The sequence below is a fragment of the Diachasma alloeum genome, unplaced genomic scaffold, assembly GCF_001412515.2.
Source record: "Diachasma alloeum isolate Michigan unplaced genomic scaffold, Dall2.0 Dall_scaffold_00178, whole genome shotgun sequence".
Taxonomy (NCBI): Eukaryota; Metazoa; Arthropoda; class Insecta; order Hymenoptera; family Braconidae; genus Diachasma; species Diachasma alloeum.
Window position 1 is genome coordinate 3958070 of NW_021680344.1, and position 18270 is coordinate 3976339.

The window sequence follows — 18270 nt, forward strand, 5'->3', positions numbered from 1 at the left end:
AGTAAATACTCAATTCTGTAGCATCACTCTTAAATTTTAGTTATTCAAGTGATCATCAATTCAAATATTCAAGTTCCCAATTATTTATTAATCAATAATTCAGTTAGGAAGATTGGCGATTATTTGGATAATCGAAAATCCCTTATAAGAAATTAAGTATTATTTACTTGATAGAAAATTTACAGTTCCATATTATTAAATATTTAATTGATCATCAATTGGTAATTTAGTAAAATCAATTGATGGCCATCCCTATTTCGCAGCGCATCCACTTGACTATAATAGAATTTTCCGTCGAATTCACTGGGGTTTTCCATGAAATTTCATCGTGACTACAGGAAGGCAGTCATACAGACCAATAATAAACAACAAAGCCATCTCTCATGACACTCCTTTATTAAATTCACATAACAATATCTCCAGCATTCTTCATTTAAAATTCAAATATCAAACAACCGTTGTTACCAGACCCCAGTCTCCTCATTCATAAATAATCAATAGAATAATGGAAGCTTTTAACGATGGTTCTCTCACAGTTGATAATACCGGACAGTTCGTGAAAGTTTTCCTCACTCATCTCATCTACAATGCGTATAAAAAAGTGTAATCTGGAATATATCAATAAACAAAAACGTTATCTAATAGAAATATCGATATCTCGCCTGAAAACGGCGAATTCACTCGTGTAAAAAATAAAAATTGAAATTAAAACAAAATTCTACATGATTTTATACTAATGCAGGCACTCAGTAGGCCATAGAACGAGACGCATGTCTCATCTACAAAAACTGGTAATGAAGTGATATAAGGACATGACTCAATTCGATACTGAAGTCGACATCTTCATCCCTGAAATACTTCTCAATATTCTCATTTTTTCATAGTGTTTCCAAAAAAAATAGCATGTGCGTGTGAAAAAAATATCCAAAAAAGGATTTCCGTGGGACATCTATTAGAAAATCTATTCGTTCTTCGCCCATTCTATTGAGATTCCGCATTTATGCTCTGTTTGTCTTCAACAGAAACTATTGGATTTCAAAAATGAGTTAAATGAATGAATTTTCCAATTTTTTCATTCATTTTCACTAGTTCAAAAAATCAAATCAAAAATTTAGAAAGCTCAGGTGAAGGAATTTTCATGGAAAATGTATCAATATAAAAAACGAATTGTATTGACCTTATCAACATAATGGGCAAATAACTCAGTTATCAATAGAAGTCTTAGAAATTCAATAGAAATTTTTGTACACGTGTGTTTGTGCATGAAAAAGTCTTGACGTAGATTTTTGATTATCATGGTTCGGACTAGCATGAAGTTCTCCAACTACCAGAAACACGAAGTTCCCCTTAAACACTACGGCTTTCAGGCAGTAAATAATGTTCATTGGCACCCACAAATCGATGTCAATGGACGAAACAGCAGAAAGAATACAAAACCCCCTGTTCCCAAAGAAAGCGTGATTCTTTTTCAATAGAATTTCCCAGAGAATGCATTATCTCTTTTTATACTTTGTTTTCGTGCCTCCTTCACACCTCAAGTTGGTTCAGTTGTTCCTCAATCCTATGGCACAGCTGTTGCCTCAAGAAGTGATCCCCAATCATCACAACTTTCGAGCTATCACTCCCCCCAAAAAATCCCAACTTCTTCTTCTTCCCATCCTTCACGAATATTTGCACTCCCTTATCAACAATCTTCGCTTTCTCTGGTATCTCCTGCCACGTGTAGCTCCAGTCGACCTTCCAGCCCCCGAAGAGATCGTTATGCTCGAGATAAGCGATCCTCTTATCCGTGAGCAGAAGAACATCTTTCTGAACATTGACATGGAAGAAGTAGACATCAGTATTCGCGAACTTTCCTTTCTCGAGCTCGAGGAGAATCTTGTGTCCCTCGGCCTCTTCCTTGACGTAGGGCCTGACAGGGGAGTCAGGCTGGAGGTACCTCGGGGGCCTCGTCCTCCTGACCTCCTCCGTCAACTCGGCACAGCGTCTCACAGCCCCGAAGGATCCACTCGCAAAGTCGATGACACCAGCTGTTGGTCTCGTCACCAGTCCCACCACGCCTTTCCCAAAACCCTTGAAGAACCCTTCTACCCCTTCCTCTTTAGCTCCTGAGAGTGGCTTCATCACAACTCCTGTTACGCCATCGACAACTCCCATCACCAGACCTAGAGGGAAACAGGGAATTTGAACACGCGTGTGGAAGGATTCGAAAAAAAATTGGGGCATAAAAGGACTGAAATGTCCGTTTTATGAAAGTATTCATGACTGACCTTTTCCGGATCTAGCTAAACCCTCCTGGAGATTAGCTGGTTGCTTGTTCAGCTGCTCCTGGCGTTTCCTCTGGTAATCCTGATCGAAAGTCAAAGCTGCCAACCCCTTCCCCATGGCTCCAGTGATCTTGGAGACAGCCCCAGCCATTCCCCCAACAGTATGACCCAGCATGCTTCTGACCCCCAGGAGCAAGCCCTCGGCGAACTCCCCTGGGCCTTGGATCGCCCCCTGGAAAGGCTCGTAGAACAGATCCTCAATCCCCTTCATCGTGCCAACCACTAAACCGTATGGATTACCGATTACGTCCAGACCTAGAACCAGAACGTAAGCTTGCTTGATGGCTTGCCCCACGTAGTGGCTCGTCGCCTCGGAAATCAACTGTTGATTTGTCATGAAGACGTAATCGCGCTCGAAATAAGCCAACTTGAAGACGATATCGTTGATGTCGGTTAAGGTGACTCCGATCCCTTGGAGAACGACATTGAGGACCTGGGGGACTGCGGAGGGACCGCCTCCACTCCCAGTCATCGAGAAACTCACGTGGATTTTCAGGGGTGAAAAGTGGAGGAGATCGAAGAAGTTCTTCTGCTCGGCGGTCGTTATTAGGTTCACGTGGTACATCAGGGGTTCGTCTACTAGTTTCATATCGGTTTGGAAAAGCTTACTTTCCTCTGCGTCGTTCACCTGGGGAACAGGGAAACCAGAAATTGATGACCGTTTCGGAAACAATGGAATATTTACTATTTTATAATTCGCATCGATCGATTTCAATAGTAGTTTTCAACAAATATTGAACATTTTTTATTTCGACGCGTGTGAAGAATACCCGGATTGAAAATTAAAACTTTCCCGCCTATTCTGTTTGCCCCCTTCTAATTGGTTATACGATTGCGCATCCATGTTAGTCAGGGCCCATGGGATTCCCCTCACTATCGGTTATAGGAATCTTTTAACCTCTTGCGCACGGCGCCGTTCGTTCCCTAGCCTAACGTGAACTCAATATCATTGAGATTCTGTACTTTGTGATTAATGGAAAATTATGAAACACATGTGTAATTGAAGCTACACTATTCTCTTTTCTAATAGAATTGACCTGATTGCCACCTGGGGAACAAGGAAAATAAGAATTGATGACAATGTCGGAAACAACGGTATATTTACTGTTTTATAATTCGCTTCGGTCGATTTCAGTAGTAATTTTCAATAAATTTTTATCACAACGCCTGTAAAATTAAGTTTCACACAAGATTAAGTTCAATATTGAAAAGTAAAATTTTCCCGCCTATTCTGTTTGCTCTCTTCTAATCGATTATACGATTGCGCATCCATGTTGCTCTGGTTCCATGGGATTCCCCTGACTATCGGTTATGGGAATCTTTTAACCTCTTGCGTAGGGGGTCCTTCATTCCCTAGTCTAACGTGAGGTCAATATAATTGAGATTCTATACTTTCTGATGACTGAAAAATTATGAAACACATGTGCAATTGAAGCTACCCTATTCAATTTTCTAATGAAATTGGCCTGATTGCATTATTTGTCATAATTTTGAAATTATTCAATTTCGAGAAGATTCATACGTTTTATGAATACATGACACACTTCAAAGGGCTTCAAATTCATTTACCAACCGTCATGCAGACAAAATTCTCCACCTGACTCACCTGATTCGCCTCGAAGAACGCCATCAGTGCGTTGATGAACCCAATATCCACTTTAACATGGAACTCCTGGATCAGCACCTTGAAGTACCTAAACTGCTGCACAGTACTGTGCTCCAACAGCCGCTTAACAATACTCATCTCAGCGAAGGGCTTCACGACAGACGACTGAGCCACACTCTTCGGTGGAGGTACAGGGGCAAGAATCACCGGGAAGACACAATCAAACAACTGATTATCGATCTGCAGCCTGTTGATCTTGGCATGAAGCTGGACCTGATGAGCAGACGTTCTGTACTGCACCCAGAGGCCAGTCTGGAAGGTTCGCCTCATGTACCTCCGATTGGGCTTCAGTAGCTCCATATTCTGGTAATCGACCATCAACTTGGGATCGAGCATCACCCTGGGGGGTGTGTCGCTCCTCACTTGGACCTCCCTCAGGTACTTCTGATATCCCTCCTCAATGGCAAGGACCTCCTGAGTGCTGAGAGGCTTCCAACGTCCTCCACTCGACTTTCGCGTCTCCCAGATGATCCCAGAGTCTGCAATACACATGTACAACAGCTCCGTTCTTGCCGCATTGTTCACCAGTGAGAGTCCTACCCCATGGATGCTCATTGTTATGTCCTGATCAGCGACCTCGAGGTCTCCAACTAGCTGGCACTCCTCAGCTATCTTCAAAGACGTCGTGAACAGCAAGACTCTCTGAGTTCCGTCCAAGAACGACACGTAGAAGATCTCCTCCTGGGTTTCTGGGGTCTGAAAGGCCCCCAGATTATCCTGTCTCAAGTCATTCTCGATTTCCTTCTTGTTGTCGTCCTCCCAGAGGAGCTTCCTGGGGCCCGAGGGGTTCTCCCACGTGTAGAACATTCGATTGAACGACTGCAACGATCTTACGTTCATCGATCCCTTCTCCCAGAGGTGAATTGTCTGCGACGTGTGATTAATTATCAGCGCTGGGGCATTTCCGGGGCTGTACCCGGACATCGAAATGTAGATTCCACCCTCATTTATCTGAATGTCAATGTTTATGCCCCCGTATTTGTTGTCTAGCTTTAGGAGGGTCGTGTGGACCTCGGTGAAGACAAATGGCGCTGTCTTCTCACTGTGTCCCCCCACCATCGCCACCAGGAGCTTTCGCTCCTGCTCAGACTCCGGCCAGAAGGCCACACACTCGTCTGGGGGCACTCGGGTTATCATACTCGCCGGCCTATTCGCCTCTTGGCACTCGATCAAGAACCTCGCGTTGTTTATGAGAACGTAGTAAGGCGTGAATGTTATCTGCTTTGTCAGGGAGTTGTACGTCAGCTGATTGTGAACACCTAGTCGATAGTTCTTGCCGTTGTACCTGCAGACGACAACTCCCTTGCTACCAGCAACGTCTATCGGAAATTTCTCGGACCACTCGCCGTCCTCCACGCGGATCATTGCTTTCTTCTTACCGAAGAAGGCTTTCGAGCGGAACGAGAACAGAATTGGCCCCTTGTAGTGCTCCGGGTGGTACATTACGTTCAACTGGTCTTCGGAACTCTGGAATTAGGGGGTTCGGTTTCAGTGCTTTGGAGGGGTTTTCAGGGGAAAATTTTCGTCGGGTTACAGTTAAAGACTCTGCGATGAAGTGGTGATAGGACACATTTTATGAAAAAAATGCGCAGTTGAGCTGCGGAATTCTTCAATAGAATCGGCCAAAAATGAATAGACTTTCTATCGAATTTGCTAGGTTTTTCTATGAAATTTTTTAGTGCCTGAAGCGTCAGAATATATCAGCATTTGTTCAAGTCGGACTGTTAGTTTGGAAAATAATTGTTTCATGAATTTAAAAAAAATGGGGGAAAAATCCAATTCTTGCGAAAGAATGGATAGAATTACTGTTGATTAGTGTTCAGTCCTTCATCCCTCCATCACAGATTACTTTTGAAATTTTCCACCATCACCACCAATAGCTGCAAATGAAACCCCACCCGCAGCACCTCGTTATCTTGGATTTTTGGTGATTAGAAGATATTAAACAACATCGAATTCATGCTGGGAGTTCAGCGAGACGTGCACAGTGCAGATGGATTGTCTAAGATAAATGAGTGGAGGATAGCAGCTCTTGTTGTTAATGAACACCAGTATCCCAGAAGTATCTTAGAGATTGTGAGTAGCACAGCACTGAAACTGAGTGAATATGAAATGATTGAATCACCGATTTGCCCTTTCGCCTGCCAAACTCTCCCCTGCGGCGTCTGGGTCGCATGGAGCATAGGAATTTCTGAAAGACATCTTCTAATGTAGATTGCCGGGATATTTCGTATGTAAGTTGTATGGCCACTCGTCAAAACGAAAAGTATGGGAATTCGTACAGAAAATGTCTCAATAGAAAAAAGACGAAATTCTACACTGAGAAAAAAAATTTCTAATATCTGAAACATATTTTCTTGAGACAAGTAATTTTTCTTCAATTGTTTGATTCTCTCAGACATCTCAACTGACGTGGCCAGAGAAAAGTCTCATGCTTTAAAATATTGTTGTACTCAAGTATGATTTGTCGCAAATGAACTCACTCAAATCGCGTAGAAGAATCGTCAATCTTCAAGTATTTATTGTTTTCATTTTTTTTTTGTTATGCAGTCCCAATATTTCGATATGTAATATATTCATGATATCATGCGCAACGATAGTGATAAATGAGAATTCCTTCGAGTTCCGTGAACCACAAACATTCTGAGATTTAAACTATTGAACACAATTGTCTTCTCTCAAGTAAATATGGTCTACGTATTAGCAAATTTTTCTCTCAGTGTAGTGTAAATTGTTTCTACAAAATAATTTTTGTTGGACATTTTCTATTAGAAAAACAAGCAGTAAAGCTGCGGAATTCTTCAATATTGATCAAAAAGTAATACAATTACCACTAGAAAAAAAAAATCTATCGAATTCGCTGGGTTTTTATGATTTTTTTTCGTGTGTTCTGGGATTTGAAATTCGACAAGAGCATTTCATCACACTTTTTACTCTTCGAAAGGGATTCGTGACCATACGACCTCATCCTAACTAACGCATCTGTCGTCAAGAGCCATCACAAACTAGAAAAGCAGCTTTTGTTAAAAAAAATACAACGAATACTTAATGAAGAGATGTTCTACCTTGGCTGGACTCGTCTGGTCTTTTCCACCTTTACTTGATTTCTGGAAAATAATTCAAATCCGATATGATTACCATAATGGATTTGCGTTAATCTTTCGTGATGATGCTTCTAATTAGCGCTAAAGGAAATAAATTAGTCGTTTTAGTTGATGCATGCGAAGAGGTCAATAGAACCCACGGGAAGTACCTCAGGACCCGAAAATTGAACTAAATATGAGGAGGAAATGAATGTCAAAAAAAAATTAAAAATGTGCAACGAAAAGGCAACAAAAAAATCATCAGAACTCCATTAAAAAACATAAATGATGAAATTATCTGGAGAGACTGGAGTCATTACTCAGTACTCACCCTGTAAGACAACATCAATCCCGTCTTGTTCAGCATCCAGAAGGGACAGTAGAGAGCCATTACCACTGATCCGTGATTGAATGAACAGTGCATTCCAAGATCCATTATGACTTTCTGGGCACTGTCGAAGGACTCGAAGGACCATACCGAGAATTCCGGGGGCTCGGCCACTATTTCACCCTTGCAGGACCAATCCTTCTCCAGATATTGAGGTAACTAATTCGTAAAGGACAATATTTCCTCATTTAAAAAAATATTGACAAATTAATTCCATAAGAATGACTATAATTTACGATTTTTTTTGTTTTTATTTGAGGGTCGAACAACCCTTGATGACTTTTAAAACCTTTAGACCCTCAACTGAAATTCATAAAATTCACTCTCGAAATATTAAAAATTAAAGATAGCATCTCAAGAAAAAATTTTATATTCAAAGAGTCAATCCTTCAACTCATTCTCATCATAATTATTACCTTGATGACAATGTTGGCAGCTAATTCGTAAAGAGCAATAATTTCTCATTTTTTAACATTATTGACAAATTAATTCCATAAGAATGTGATGACTATAATTTACACTTTTTTTTGTTTTTATTTGGGGTCAAATGGTTTTGTTTTAAACCAAAAAAAGTTTTCTGAATGGAAACCTTAAAAATGACGTCAAATTCGTTAAATTCAATCTCGAAATATTGAAATTTAAAGATAACACTTCAAGAAAAAATTTTACATTAAAAAAAAGTCAATTTCTCAACTCAATAATTATTACCTTGATGACAATGTTGGAATTGCTGGGATCAATAACCGGCAACTGCAGTGTTTCACTGGCCTTCACCAGCATCTCCTCGACAGAGCCAGGAAGCTCAATAAGGATATCAATGGGTAAGAAATTCTTGAGGTAGACAGCTGGATACAAATGAATATTATAGATTGTGCTGGCCATGGTGTGCCTGCTTGTGTTCTCAAAGAACACCTGTTCAATCTCCCCCACAGCCTGCAATAAATGATGAGGATCACTAGGCAATCCTGGACTTGCAGACAACAGCAATTAACATCCCTGATCACATCAAATATTCATGCGAAATGATGCAAGTTCTATCTATCCATACAATCCCAATAAACCTACATCTGACAACTATCGTACTGAAAAAATTTCGTTGGAAAAACTAGTGCATTTGCTGGAAAATTCTATTGGATTTCCATTGGTTATTTGCGTCTTTTTGTCAATAGAATTGTTAAAAGGAAAATATTCTATAGAAAAAAAATTGAATTCGATTTTTCTATATTATTTATTTTATTGAAATATGTTCTACGGAAATTCCTTGGCTCAAATTTTTTTAATTTTTTTCAGGGAAAGAGAAGTAAAATTGGAAGCGACGGGAGAAAATTTTCAATAAAAAAATGTGCAGTAAAGCTGTGGAGTTCCATACAATTGACCAAAAACTAATTGAATTTTCCAACGAATTCCCTAGATTTTTCAATGAAATTTTTCCGTGCGCTGATTAAAACTACGAATAATCAAAAAGCCAATCAACAACATTTCGAACGGTTCAAAAGCTCTTCGTGAACGCTACCTTGACAGGCCCTTCCAATAATTTCGGTGTGTCCTTACAAGAAACCGTTGACGATTTCAACTTCTTATCATTATGAAAACGTGTTAGTCTACTCCGCCAATCAACATTACTTAGTAATAAATTTAGATTGGTGTTATTATAGACGATACAACCCACGACGATGAGAGTGAAAATAATCTAGAAGTGGAGAGAGTAATCAAACCCAAATCATCAAAATTAACCAGTGAAATGCTTACGAAAAAATTTCATATACAAACTAATTCTATAGAACTTCATTTGGAGACTATTAGTGTCTCCCCAATTCTATTGAAATATTTTACGGCTTCAATTTTTCCAATTTTTTATCTGATTATTTAATTACAGGAAAAGAAAAATATTTTTATCTGAAAAAAATGCGCATAAAAACTGCAAAATTTCCAAATAGAAAACCAATAGAATCCTCTAGTTTCTCAAATGAAATTTTCTCGCCTGTGAATTCACCAACAAAGTATTAAAGAATACGAAATACTTCCAGAGAGAGTTAATTCGCAGATGATTTTGCAAAAATCTCAAAAAAAAATCCCATCGATTCAACAAAAGAAGACCTTTGAGAACATTTCCAAAATAATCTGCTCTTCAGACTCGTCTCTCCTCCCCCACTTCTCAAAAATCCCTCGCCCAACTGAAATCAGTTATGCTAATTGCGAATGCACACACCAAAAAAACGAGAAACCCTCTAAAAAATCTACTGACCTGAATGAAGAAGACGTCCCTGTTGCCATCCCCCTTCCCCCTGGAGTCGCACTTGAGCACTTTCGTCATGGAGACCGTCTTCTGGAGGTCCTTCCAGACGAAGGGCTCCACGGACACCATGTACCCATCGACACTGAAGAACAACCAATAAATATTGGTAGGCGTGTACACCGCGTCCAGCGGAAGATTCAGCTTCTTGTCAGGCTCAACAGTCCCCACGCACTCCACCTCATTCCCCCGCTTCGTCATGTAGTAAACGGAGATGGGCTGGGTGAAGTGGTTGTGCACCTGGAGAATGCTCCTGAGGGTGACGACAGTGCTGCCATCCTCAACGACAACATCAGAGATGAGCCCCCACTCCTCGGAGCCCTCTTTCCTGTACTTGAGCGGGAAGAATCGCTTGTCAGCCTTCAGCACGGGTATCTCCAGCTTATTCCCGATGTCCTTGAACGTCACCACGAAGACGTTATCTCCGGAGTCCTTGACGGAGGCGCTCTTGAGCTGCTCCAGGACATCGACCCCCGCCTTGACCGTCTTCGGCGCCAGTTGCACCGACGCCCCGTTCTCAAGAACAACTTCCGAATAATTTTCTGAGACTGGATCGAGCGCCTCCAAGGTACCACTGATGACCTTGAATTTGCTCCTGACGAGGTCGAGGGTGAGCGCCAAGCCGGTCTCATTCTTCAGCAGATAGGGCGCCATTTTCGAGGGTGATCCCTTGTCCGTTACGATCATGGCATTGGAAAAGGCCTGCCCCAGCTGCTGCAGGACCTCCAGACACGTCTTGGTGACTGTGATCTCGAGATTCTCAGAGGACTGAATGTCTATGGACATTCGTGTGGGCTGTTGGAACTCGTCGGGTTCGCTCTCAGTGCTGGGGCTCAGGGCGCTGGCCGTGGGGGAGTCCGAGGAGACGTCGTGAAAGGAGATCTTGGTCTTCAGCTCCCAGGAGGTGGAGGTTCGCTCTCCATTCTTGAAGGCCTCGATGGGCTCTATCAGGGGCTCCCAGAGGGCCAGACGACTGTTGTAGTACGCCATTATCACTGATATCGAGCTGTCGATGTTCATCGTCCTCGTGCTCCAGTCGTTCACGTGGCTCTGGAAGCCTATGTGCAGGAGCAGCATCGGCAGTGTCTTGTTGCCAACACCAGCTTCGAGGGTTAAGACTATGTTCGGGGCTGAGAGGATGGCCAGTTCCGGTTTGTAGACAGCCACCTCTTCGGCTTCTTCGCTGGCGAGGAAGTCGAGCGCCTCCTGGGCAACTTCAGTCTTCAGAAACCAGTAGTTCTTCTCCTCGTAGGGGGTGATCAACCAGAGCCCTTCGTGAGTTGGATCCGCCTGGACTTGTTCCCCGGGCTCTGGCTCCTTCGCCGTTATCTTCTGGACGACGCGATTCAGGATCTCTATCACTCCAGGGGACACTGACAGGTGGATGTCTGTGCAGCAGACGTCGACGTGCAGGCCCTTTCCCTCGGGAGTAGAACCAGCGATGCTGATGCTGCAGGGCTTGAGGACTTGGTAGATCCAGTCGGCTCGTCTCGCTGGATTGTATATTCCAGCGAGAAGGGAGAGGTCCTTCACAGATCCCGATATCACCTGGTGCTCTCCGATCATCCGTATCTTCATCTGTAATTCGGTGTTGAGGACAATGCAGTTGGAGTTTATGTCGTCCATGTCCTCGAGGAGGATGATGTCTGGCTTCTCCACGAGGAGGTTTATCGTCATCATCGAGGGCGTCGGCGGGGGGGAGGGCTTCTTCTTCAGGACGTCTGTCCCCTTCTGAGACGCCATCAACGCTGCGTTCTGCGTGGATTCACTGCCCTCAACATCGAAGAACTCCTTGACTTTCATGAGGTAATCCAGGGAGACGATTATGCTGAAGGAGAAGACTCGGACGTCAACGAACATGTCGTTGGAGCTCTTGCGGACTGTCACGTCCAGCATACTTCGCACCGGCTTCGAGTCGTCCTTCGTCAAGTCGTCGATCGAAGGAATTGCTGAGGTTCTCTCCATTATCCTCGTCAGGGAGCCCTGGCGAACCTGACGGGTGTCGTCCAACGTGCAATTCATGAGGAGGATCGACGTCGCCAGGAGCCCGTCCTCGAAGATTCTACCCTTCACTGCGAAGTGGCTCAATCCAAATTTGGCGAGACCATTCTCAGGCTTGTGCAAGGGTGACGCCATCGTCTTCAGGTATTTTGCTTCCCCCGTGAACAGGTGAATCATCAAACTGTCCATGATGAACTCGAACTTGATGGAGGTGTGCGCCTGCTTCTGCGGCTGCAAGTCACTGGTTCTGCTGTTGATCACTTCGACCTCGCACTTTGGAACTGATGTTTTACGGGCGTCGAGGGACTTTCTGGGGGCTTGGGGGGCTCGGTGAACCGGCTGAGGCTCCTCAATCACCTCCCCGAGGTTCTCCTCCAGCAGCTGAAGAATCCTCGTGTAGTCTTCGTGGCTCAGTAACAACTCGATCGTCTTCAGTCTTCCTGACATCTCAATGTCAGGAATCGCTGTGAACCAAGCTGTCGACAAATTCCTGTTCATCAGCAGTGTGAAGGTGACTGGCTGGAGCAGAAGGACTTCGTTTTCGGCGGAGAAGTTGTCCTTGTTGAGCTTCATGCGAGAGAGCTTGAGATTCTGCAACTCAATCTTCATCTCGTCGATGATCGGGGAATCCCCACTGTCGGTTTGGACTTCAAGAGCCTTCAGGGTGTTGTAGATCGTCAGATTACCCATGTCCAACATGAGGCAGTGATCGCTCTTGGAGTTCATGGGAACGTAGATGATCGGAGCCTTGATCTTGATCGACAACTCGATCCTGGCTGCCGACTCCTGCACATCCTTGATGTTCGTTTTGGCGGCTTCAGCAGCTGCCGCCGAGGCCTCTTTGATCGCTTCCTGAGCGACTTGAAAGTGGTTCAGGAAGTTCATGACACCGGTCACGAAGGCGTTCAAAAACACTATTCTGTGACACCCCATTATCACTTTGATCGACATGTTGTTCTTGTCGACGTCCTCAGGCTCGATATTATAGATCACTGCCTCGACCTGGAGAGCCTCGCCGTCCACCACCGAGACAATATTCTCGTAAATCGAGGACTGATTCAGATCTTTAATGTTGATGGACGTCAAATTGACGTTCGCCTGGGAGTAGGACGCCTTCATCATGAACCCGGCTGTGATCCCCTCGATGAAAAACGCAGTGATGTCCCTGAAGTCACTGCTCATCTTCAAGGAGATGGTCCCAATCTTGGCTTTCACTTTGAGATCAATACACTCCACCACTCTCTTCCTCCTCTTATCTGACTTGGTCTTCTGCTTCTGAATCTGGTCTTTGATGAACGTCGAAGTGTCTTCAGGGATCACCGACAGCTGCGGCAGACGACTGATGTGACGATCCGTCGGCTCGTCCACCGCAGGGACCGACGGTGTCATCTTCTCCTGCATGTGAGTCAGGAACTTCATGACGTTTATCAACGCCTCCTGATGCAGCAAGACGTTCAAAGTCGTGAACTCCAGTTTGAGGAGCTTCACCACAGACCCGTGACGCGTCACGAACTCCGGGGAATGCTTGTTCACGTTGACGTATTGAATGACGATGAGGTACTCCTCCCGTCCGGAAGTCATCGGTGTGTTAATCATGTAGATCTCCTCCTTGTTGTGGTACTGCTTAGCCTGGATTCCGCCGAGTCTCAACATCACTTCTTGATCGTAAGTCCTCTGGATCATTTCGGCTTCGAGCTGCAGGACCTCGATCCTGACGAAAGGAGTGACCCTGTCGTCTGGCTCCCTTCGAGACAGCGTCAGCGTGAACTCCTTCATTACGAACTTGGCTTCGAGGTCAGTCGACTGCTGAACAGAAGTCTTCGGCTGCTTCTGCTCCTTCTGAACAGCAGTCAACTCCTTCATATAGTTCAACGACAGTTGGGACATGGATTTGGCCAGGGGGACTGACTCCAAGGTCCCGGAGTCATCCTCAGGCAATGGAATACTCTGAACAATCGACAACGCCTCCAGAAGTCTCGCGTCCTCAATGCTCAGTGCCAGAGACGGCAGCTGCCCAATGACCCGCATTTTAGGCAGAACCGGATCGTCCGTGATCAGACACTTGTGGAATTGAACCTCGAGTGTCGTCGGCTCGAGAAGTACCATCGAGTGGCCAGCACCCGCCAGGGCGCTCTGCCAATCCTCCCCCTCCGAAGCAACAAGTGCTTGAAATTTCACGATCTTTAAAGCGAACCTGTCGTAACTGTATTTCCTCAAGTGCGCGAGGATGTCTTCCTCGCTCTTTCCCATGCTCACCAACTGCTTGACGGAGCTCGTCGCCAAGTCGTCCTTGGGTTTCTCCAGGGTGTGGATCTTCAAGCTCCCCAGGTCGACGACTATAACAGCAGCTTCGTCGGTGTAGAAACCGCCGAAGGGTACGATCAGCTGTGAAGCACCGAGATCCACTTGGATATCGAGACTCGAGTGCTTCTGGATCGCGTATTCAAGACCCAGAGCCGACATCTCTTTGAAGCCCTCGAGGCGTTCAGCTGCGGCTGCCTGAATCTGATTCAGGGCCGACTGATTCTGAACCTTGAAGACCTTGACCAACTCGATTATCGTCTGGGCGTCGTACGCGATGTGAATAGATTTGGACTTGACGATTATTCTGTCACCGCAGAGCTTGTCCAGAGGGTTCTTCTCGTAGGACACCGAGAACAAACTCCTGTCGGGACCTCCAGCTGAGTCTGACTTCAACAGAGAGGGAATCCTCCCCTTCTGCTTGACGCCGAGCAGCTTCAGCTCGTTAACAGAAGCCGTCACCAGAACTGCCGAGGCAGCTGGTCTGGACTTGAACGCGGCGTGAACCCCGTTGAACTGGAGATCCAGTACTTCGGGGCACTCTTTATCAGTATCGGATACTGTGATCTGCAGCCCGTGCAGGAAGAAACTCGTGTCAATCATGACGAAGGTCTCGGGGTAATGCGCAGGTGCGCTGTTCTCTTGATAATCGATGGCCCTGAACAGCTTCTCCTTCTCCTGCGGGGTCATGGCGTCCTGGAACTTCTTCATGATAGCTGCCGCCGAGTTGAGCTCCTCCACCTCCTCCGTCTGCGATGATCCCCACAGGAAGCCAAACCATCCCTGCTTCGCCTTGAGGCTCTTCTCCTTCTCCGCGAGTCTCTCGACTTCCATCTCGATCTGCTGACGAATGATCACGAGATTGAAGATGTCCAGCTTCCTCTCGCACTCCGTCAGACGCTCCTCGATCTCCTTGGACGGCTTCTTAGCTGTCAGTTTCGTTTGGTAGATCTCCGCGTAGTTCCTGCACGTGTCTCGGTGGTTCTTCATGTGCAGCCAGTTCCAGTTCCTGCGGCATCTTCGAACTGTCTCCTCCAGGACGCATTTGTAGGCGAATTGCCACCACTCCTTGTAGTGCCCTCGGTACGACGGGACGTCTGGACGGTACTTCCTGAAGGGGGCTGCCTTCGTCGCGCGGTCGAGACCCTCCGACAGCTGGAGAAGAGTCTGGTACTGGCGCTTGGTCAGGCCAATTCTCAACTTCTGCATCTCCAGGTCCAGCCAGACCTTCGGAATTGTGTAGTTGCTGCCGTCAGTCTCTGGCTTGGGGTTCAGCTTGAGTTTAGCTTTCACGTTTATCGGCCCCACGAGGTACTGGTAGTCCTCGGGCACGTGGTCCGTCGTTGCGATGCTCTCGGAGAAGAGGCTGAGGTACTTCGTCAGTGGCTGCTTGCTGAACTGCATGAGGTTCGGGTTCAAGTAGACAGCGAAGCCGTCCATCGTGAGGAGTTTGAAGATCTGCTGGATCGAGTACATGTCCTTGAGGTTTCCAGTCGTCAGCCAGGAGTCGTTGCAGCTCTCCAGGGCCAGGCGGTTCAGGGTGAAGCCCATCGAGAACGGGTGATCCTTGAAGGTTACGTGGTCCTCGTAGCGCACGTGAATTCGGTTTATCTCGACGTGGATGTTCTTTATCATCCGCGCGATGAGCTTCTCCATCATCGAGTCGTCGAGCTTCTCCTGGAGTTTTGTATCGGCGAGGAGCTTCGTTTGCTCGATCCGCGCGAGCTCTTTGCGCTTGGCCTCGAGCTCATTCTTTGATTCTTTCTCGGGGTCGTATTTCACTTGGCTAGAGGGAACGATCAGGATGAAGAGCTCCTCGATTATCGCGTCTATCTGACCGTTCCACATGTCTTTGAAGGGGATCTTTAGGATTAGCTTGCCGAGGCGACCGTAGCCCAGTTTTATGGGCAGGTCTAGCATGTCTAGGGCATTCTCGTTGATTAGGAGGTCCGTCAGGACTACGTCGCCTGGTGGAGGGCGGAGAAATTATTGTTTAGGGGGTGAAGTTGACGGAGATGCAGTTGAGGGTTAAATTAATCCTGATGAAGGTGAAACTAGCAGAATATTAGACAGGGATGGCCATCAATCATTAAATTTTTCAATATTAACTCTTGATTACTTTTGATTAAGATTTAAATCTAAAATTTCGATTGGTGATGGATTAAATAATTGATAATATGGAACTGTAAATTTTCTATTAAGTAAATAATACTCATTTCGTAAAAGGGATTTTCGGTTAACCAAATAATTGTCAATCTTCCTAACTAAATTATTGATTAATAAAGTAATTCGGAATTTGAATATTTAAATTGATGATTCCTTCCGTACTTCAAAATTTAAGAATGATATTATCGAATTGACTACTTCAAAATTTAACGGCAACTATAATTCAGTAGCGAAGTGGTCAAACGATTTAAGTCAATTTAGTCTTTGGTTGAGTTTTCCAGAAATATTTCCGAATTTAAGGGAGATAGCGAAATTTTCATAATAACCTTTTTTGTAGAGCGAATTGAGTGCTACTAAAAAGGTTATGAGAAAAATTTTGCTATCTCCCTTATATTTCGAGATATTCACTGAAAACTGGCCAATAGTCAAAATCGACTTAAACCGTTTGACCACTTCGCTACTGAATTGATGAATATGGCCATCCCTGATATTAGCCAGTGGGAAATTCGATTTTTGAGAGTTTAAGAGTCAATTGATTCTGATCATTTGACCCTGAACGTTCTCAAGGGTTGTTTGACCTTCAACTAAAAAAGAGAAAGAGTTACCCTAAAAAAAAACTTGGGAAAAAAATTTAATTATCTCCATTCAATTCTGAGACACCTATTAAAAACTAATTCCATTCTTTTTCAATTAAATCATTAAAATATCTCAGCTCCAGAAAAGTTATTCGTGAATATCTCAGAATCTGAGGGAGATAGCGCATTCTTCGTCAGGAGCTTTCTTCTAGCGCTTGAAATTTTCTAAAAAAAATCTCCTCATAAAAATTTCGAAATCTCAGCGACTTTCAGAGTTACTCCCCAAAAACCGATGCAATCCCATCGTCAGTCCTCCCAATCGGGGATAAATTTTACATTCATAAGCGGATATCATCGCAAAAGAAAATCCACTCCACTTCCTCAACATTCCCACGCCCTCCCGATGACTTACAATGCAAAACGACATTCCTGCCGTTTTCGATCTAAAAATAGTCTAGATGACATCACTTTATGAAACACATCGTCTACGTGATGATGAAATTGTCACGCACAGGTGTTGATTACGCCTAAATCGTGAGCGCTGGTAGTTGTCACCAGCGATAAAACAAAGTGTTGATAAAATTCTCGGACTTACCGCCCCAGAGGCTGACTTTCAGCTGCTTGTAATCCAAATTCTGGATGTACTCCCCCAGGAACTTGTTGAGGAGTTCAGTGACGATCGACTCGAAGACCATCTTGGTATTTTGGTCTTCAAGATCGTCGGAGGAATATCTTAATTAATTAGTTTATTAACTGGGATCAACACGGGTACTCTCAGCGCATTGTCTCCACTCAACCGTCACCACTTTCCTAACCTAAAAGACACTTTTTCCGTGTTTATGGGGTTATTATGCTTCTATCGCTCACTACCACGTTCTAACGCTGAACGAGGTCTAGCTAAATGTACTTGTTATTGTTGCGATAGGTCTAAATCGAGTTATGACGCGATTTCAAAATGCTCTCATCCATGGCGTGCGGTGTGCGGTGTTTTGAGTCGAGCCACTCTGTGTCCTTGACTCGCTTGGTGAATATATAGGTCGGTATGGAGTTTTCGGGGGGTTCTGCGGCGGAACTGGTGGGGTTTGAGGGAGTGGAGGCATTGGGAGTTATCTCAGGTGGTGATAAGATCGAGTCGAAGTTGCATTGCTTTTTTATCGCAGTTCTTCTAACTGTTGGTGATTGTTCTGTATTTTTTCCGATATTGCGCACAATTTATTAAAAATATTTTTTTAGATGAATGGGCTTCCGGTGATCTAGTGCTGGGGTAAAATGGAAACTTGACAAATTCATCAATTTTTGTTGCAGAAATTACACGTTTGAATATAAAAAAACGATTTATGTGAAATTTTTTAATTCTTTTGACAATAGTTTTGTTGGAAATTGACGACATCTTTTGTCCATTTCAATGAAATTTCGATGCAATTTAATCTATTCAGAAATTTTCTGCAGAAATTGCTCGGCTCAGATTTT

The 18270-nt window shown here is 44.4% G+C and overlaps 1 protein-coding gene across 3 annotated transcripts; it reads right to left on the reverse strand.

The window, feature by feature from the left end:
- Positions 1-377: 377 nt before the first annotated feature.
- Positions 378-17793, reverse strand: LOC107039877 (vacuolar protein sorting-associated protein 13). Of its 3 annotated transcripts, XM_015259738.1 has the most exons (9): positions 17396-17793; positions 9710-16026; positions 8173-8397; positions 7408-7623; positions 7059-7100; positions 6119-6184; positions 3934-5460; positions 2271-2955; positions 378-2165 (listed from the first exon to the last, which is right to left on the reverse strand). In XM_015259738.1, exons 1-9 carry the CDS (start codon positions 17493-17495, stop codon positions 1528-1530), a joined length of 9816 nt encoding a protein of 3271 aa, XP_015115224.1. In that variant the 5' UTR covers positions 17496-17793; the 3' UTR covers positions 378-1527. The 3 variants fall into 3 exon arrangements, with proteins under 3 accessions (XP_015115224.1, XP_015115234.1, XP_015115242.1); XM_015259748.1 differs by lacking the exon at positions 6119-6184; XM_015259756.1 differs by lacking the exons at positions 6119-6184; positions 7059-7100.
- Positions 17794-18270: the final 477 nt, after the last annotated feature.

Excerpts from the sequence above, each read along its gene's own strand:
- LOC107039877 (XM_015259738.1), bottom strand. The coding sequence starts at position 17,495 with ATGGTCTTCGAGTCGATCGTCACTGAACTCCTCAACAAGTTCCTGGGG. Across the intron at positions 16,027-17,395 it reads GAAAGTCAGCCTCTGGGGCG|GCGACGTAGTCCTGACGGAC; the intron begins GTAAGTCCGAGA and ends GCCCTCCACCAG. Across the intron at positions 5,461-6,118 it reads GCAGGCGAAAGGGCAAATCG|AGTTCCGAAGACCAGTTGAA; the intron begins GTGATTCAATCA and ends CCCTAATTCCAG.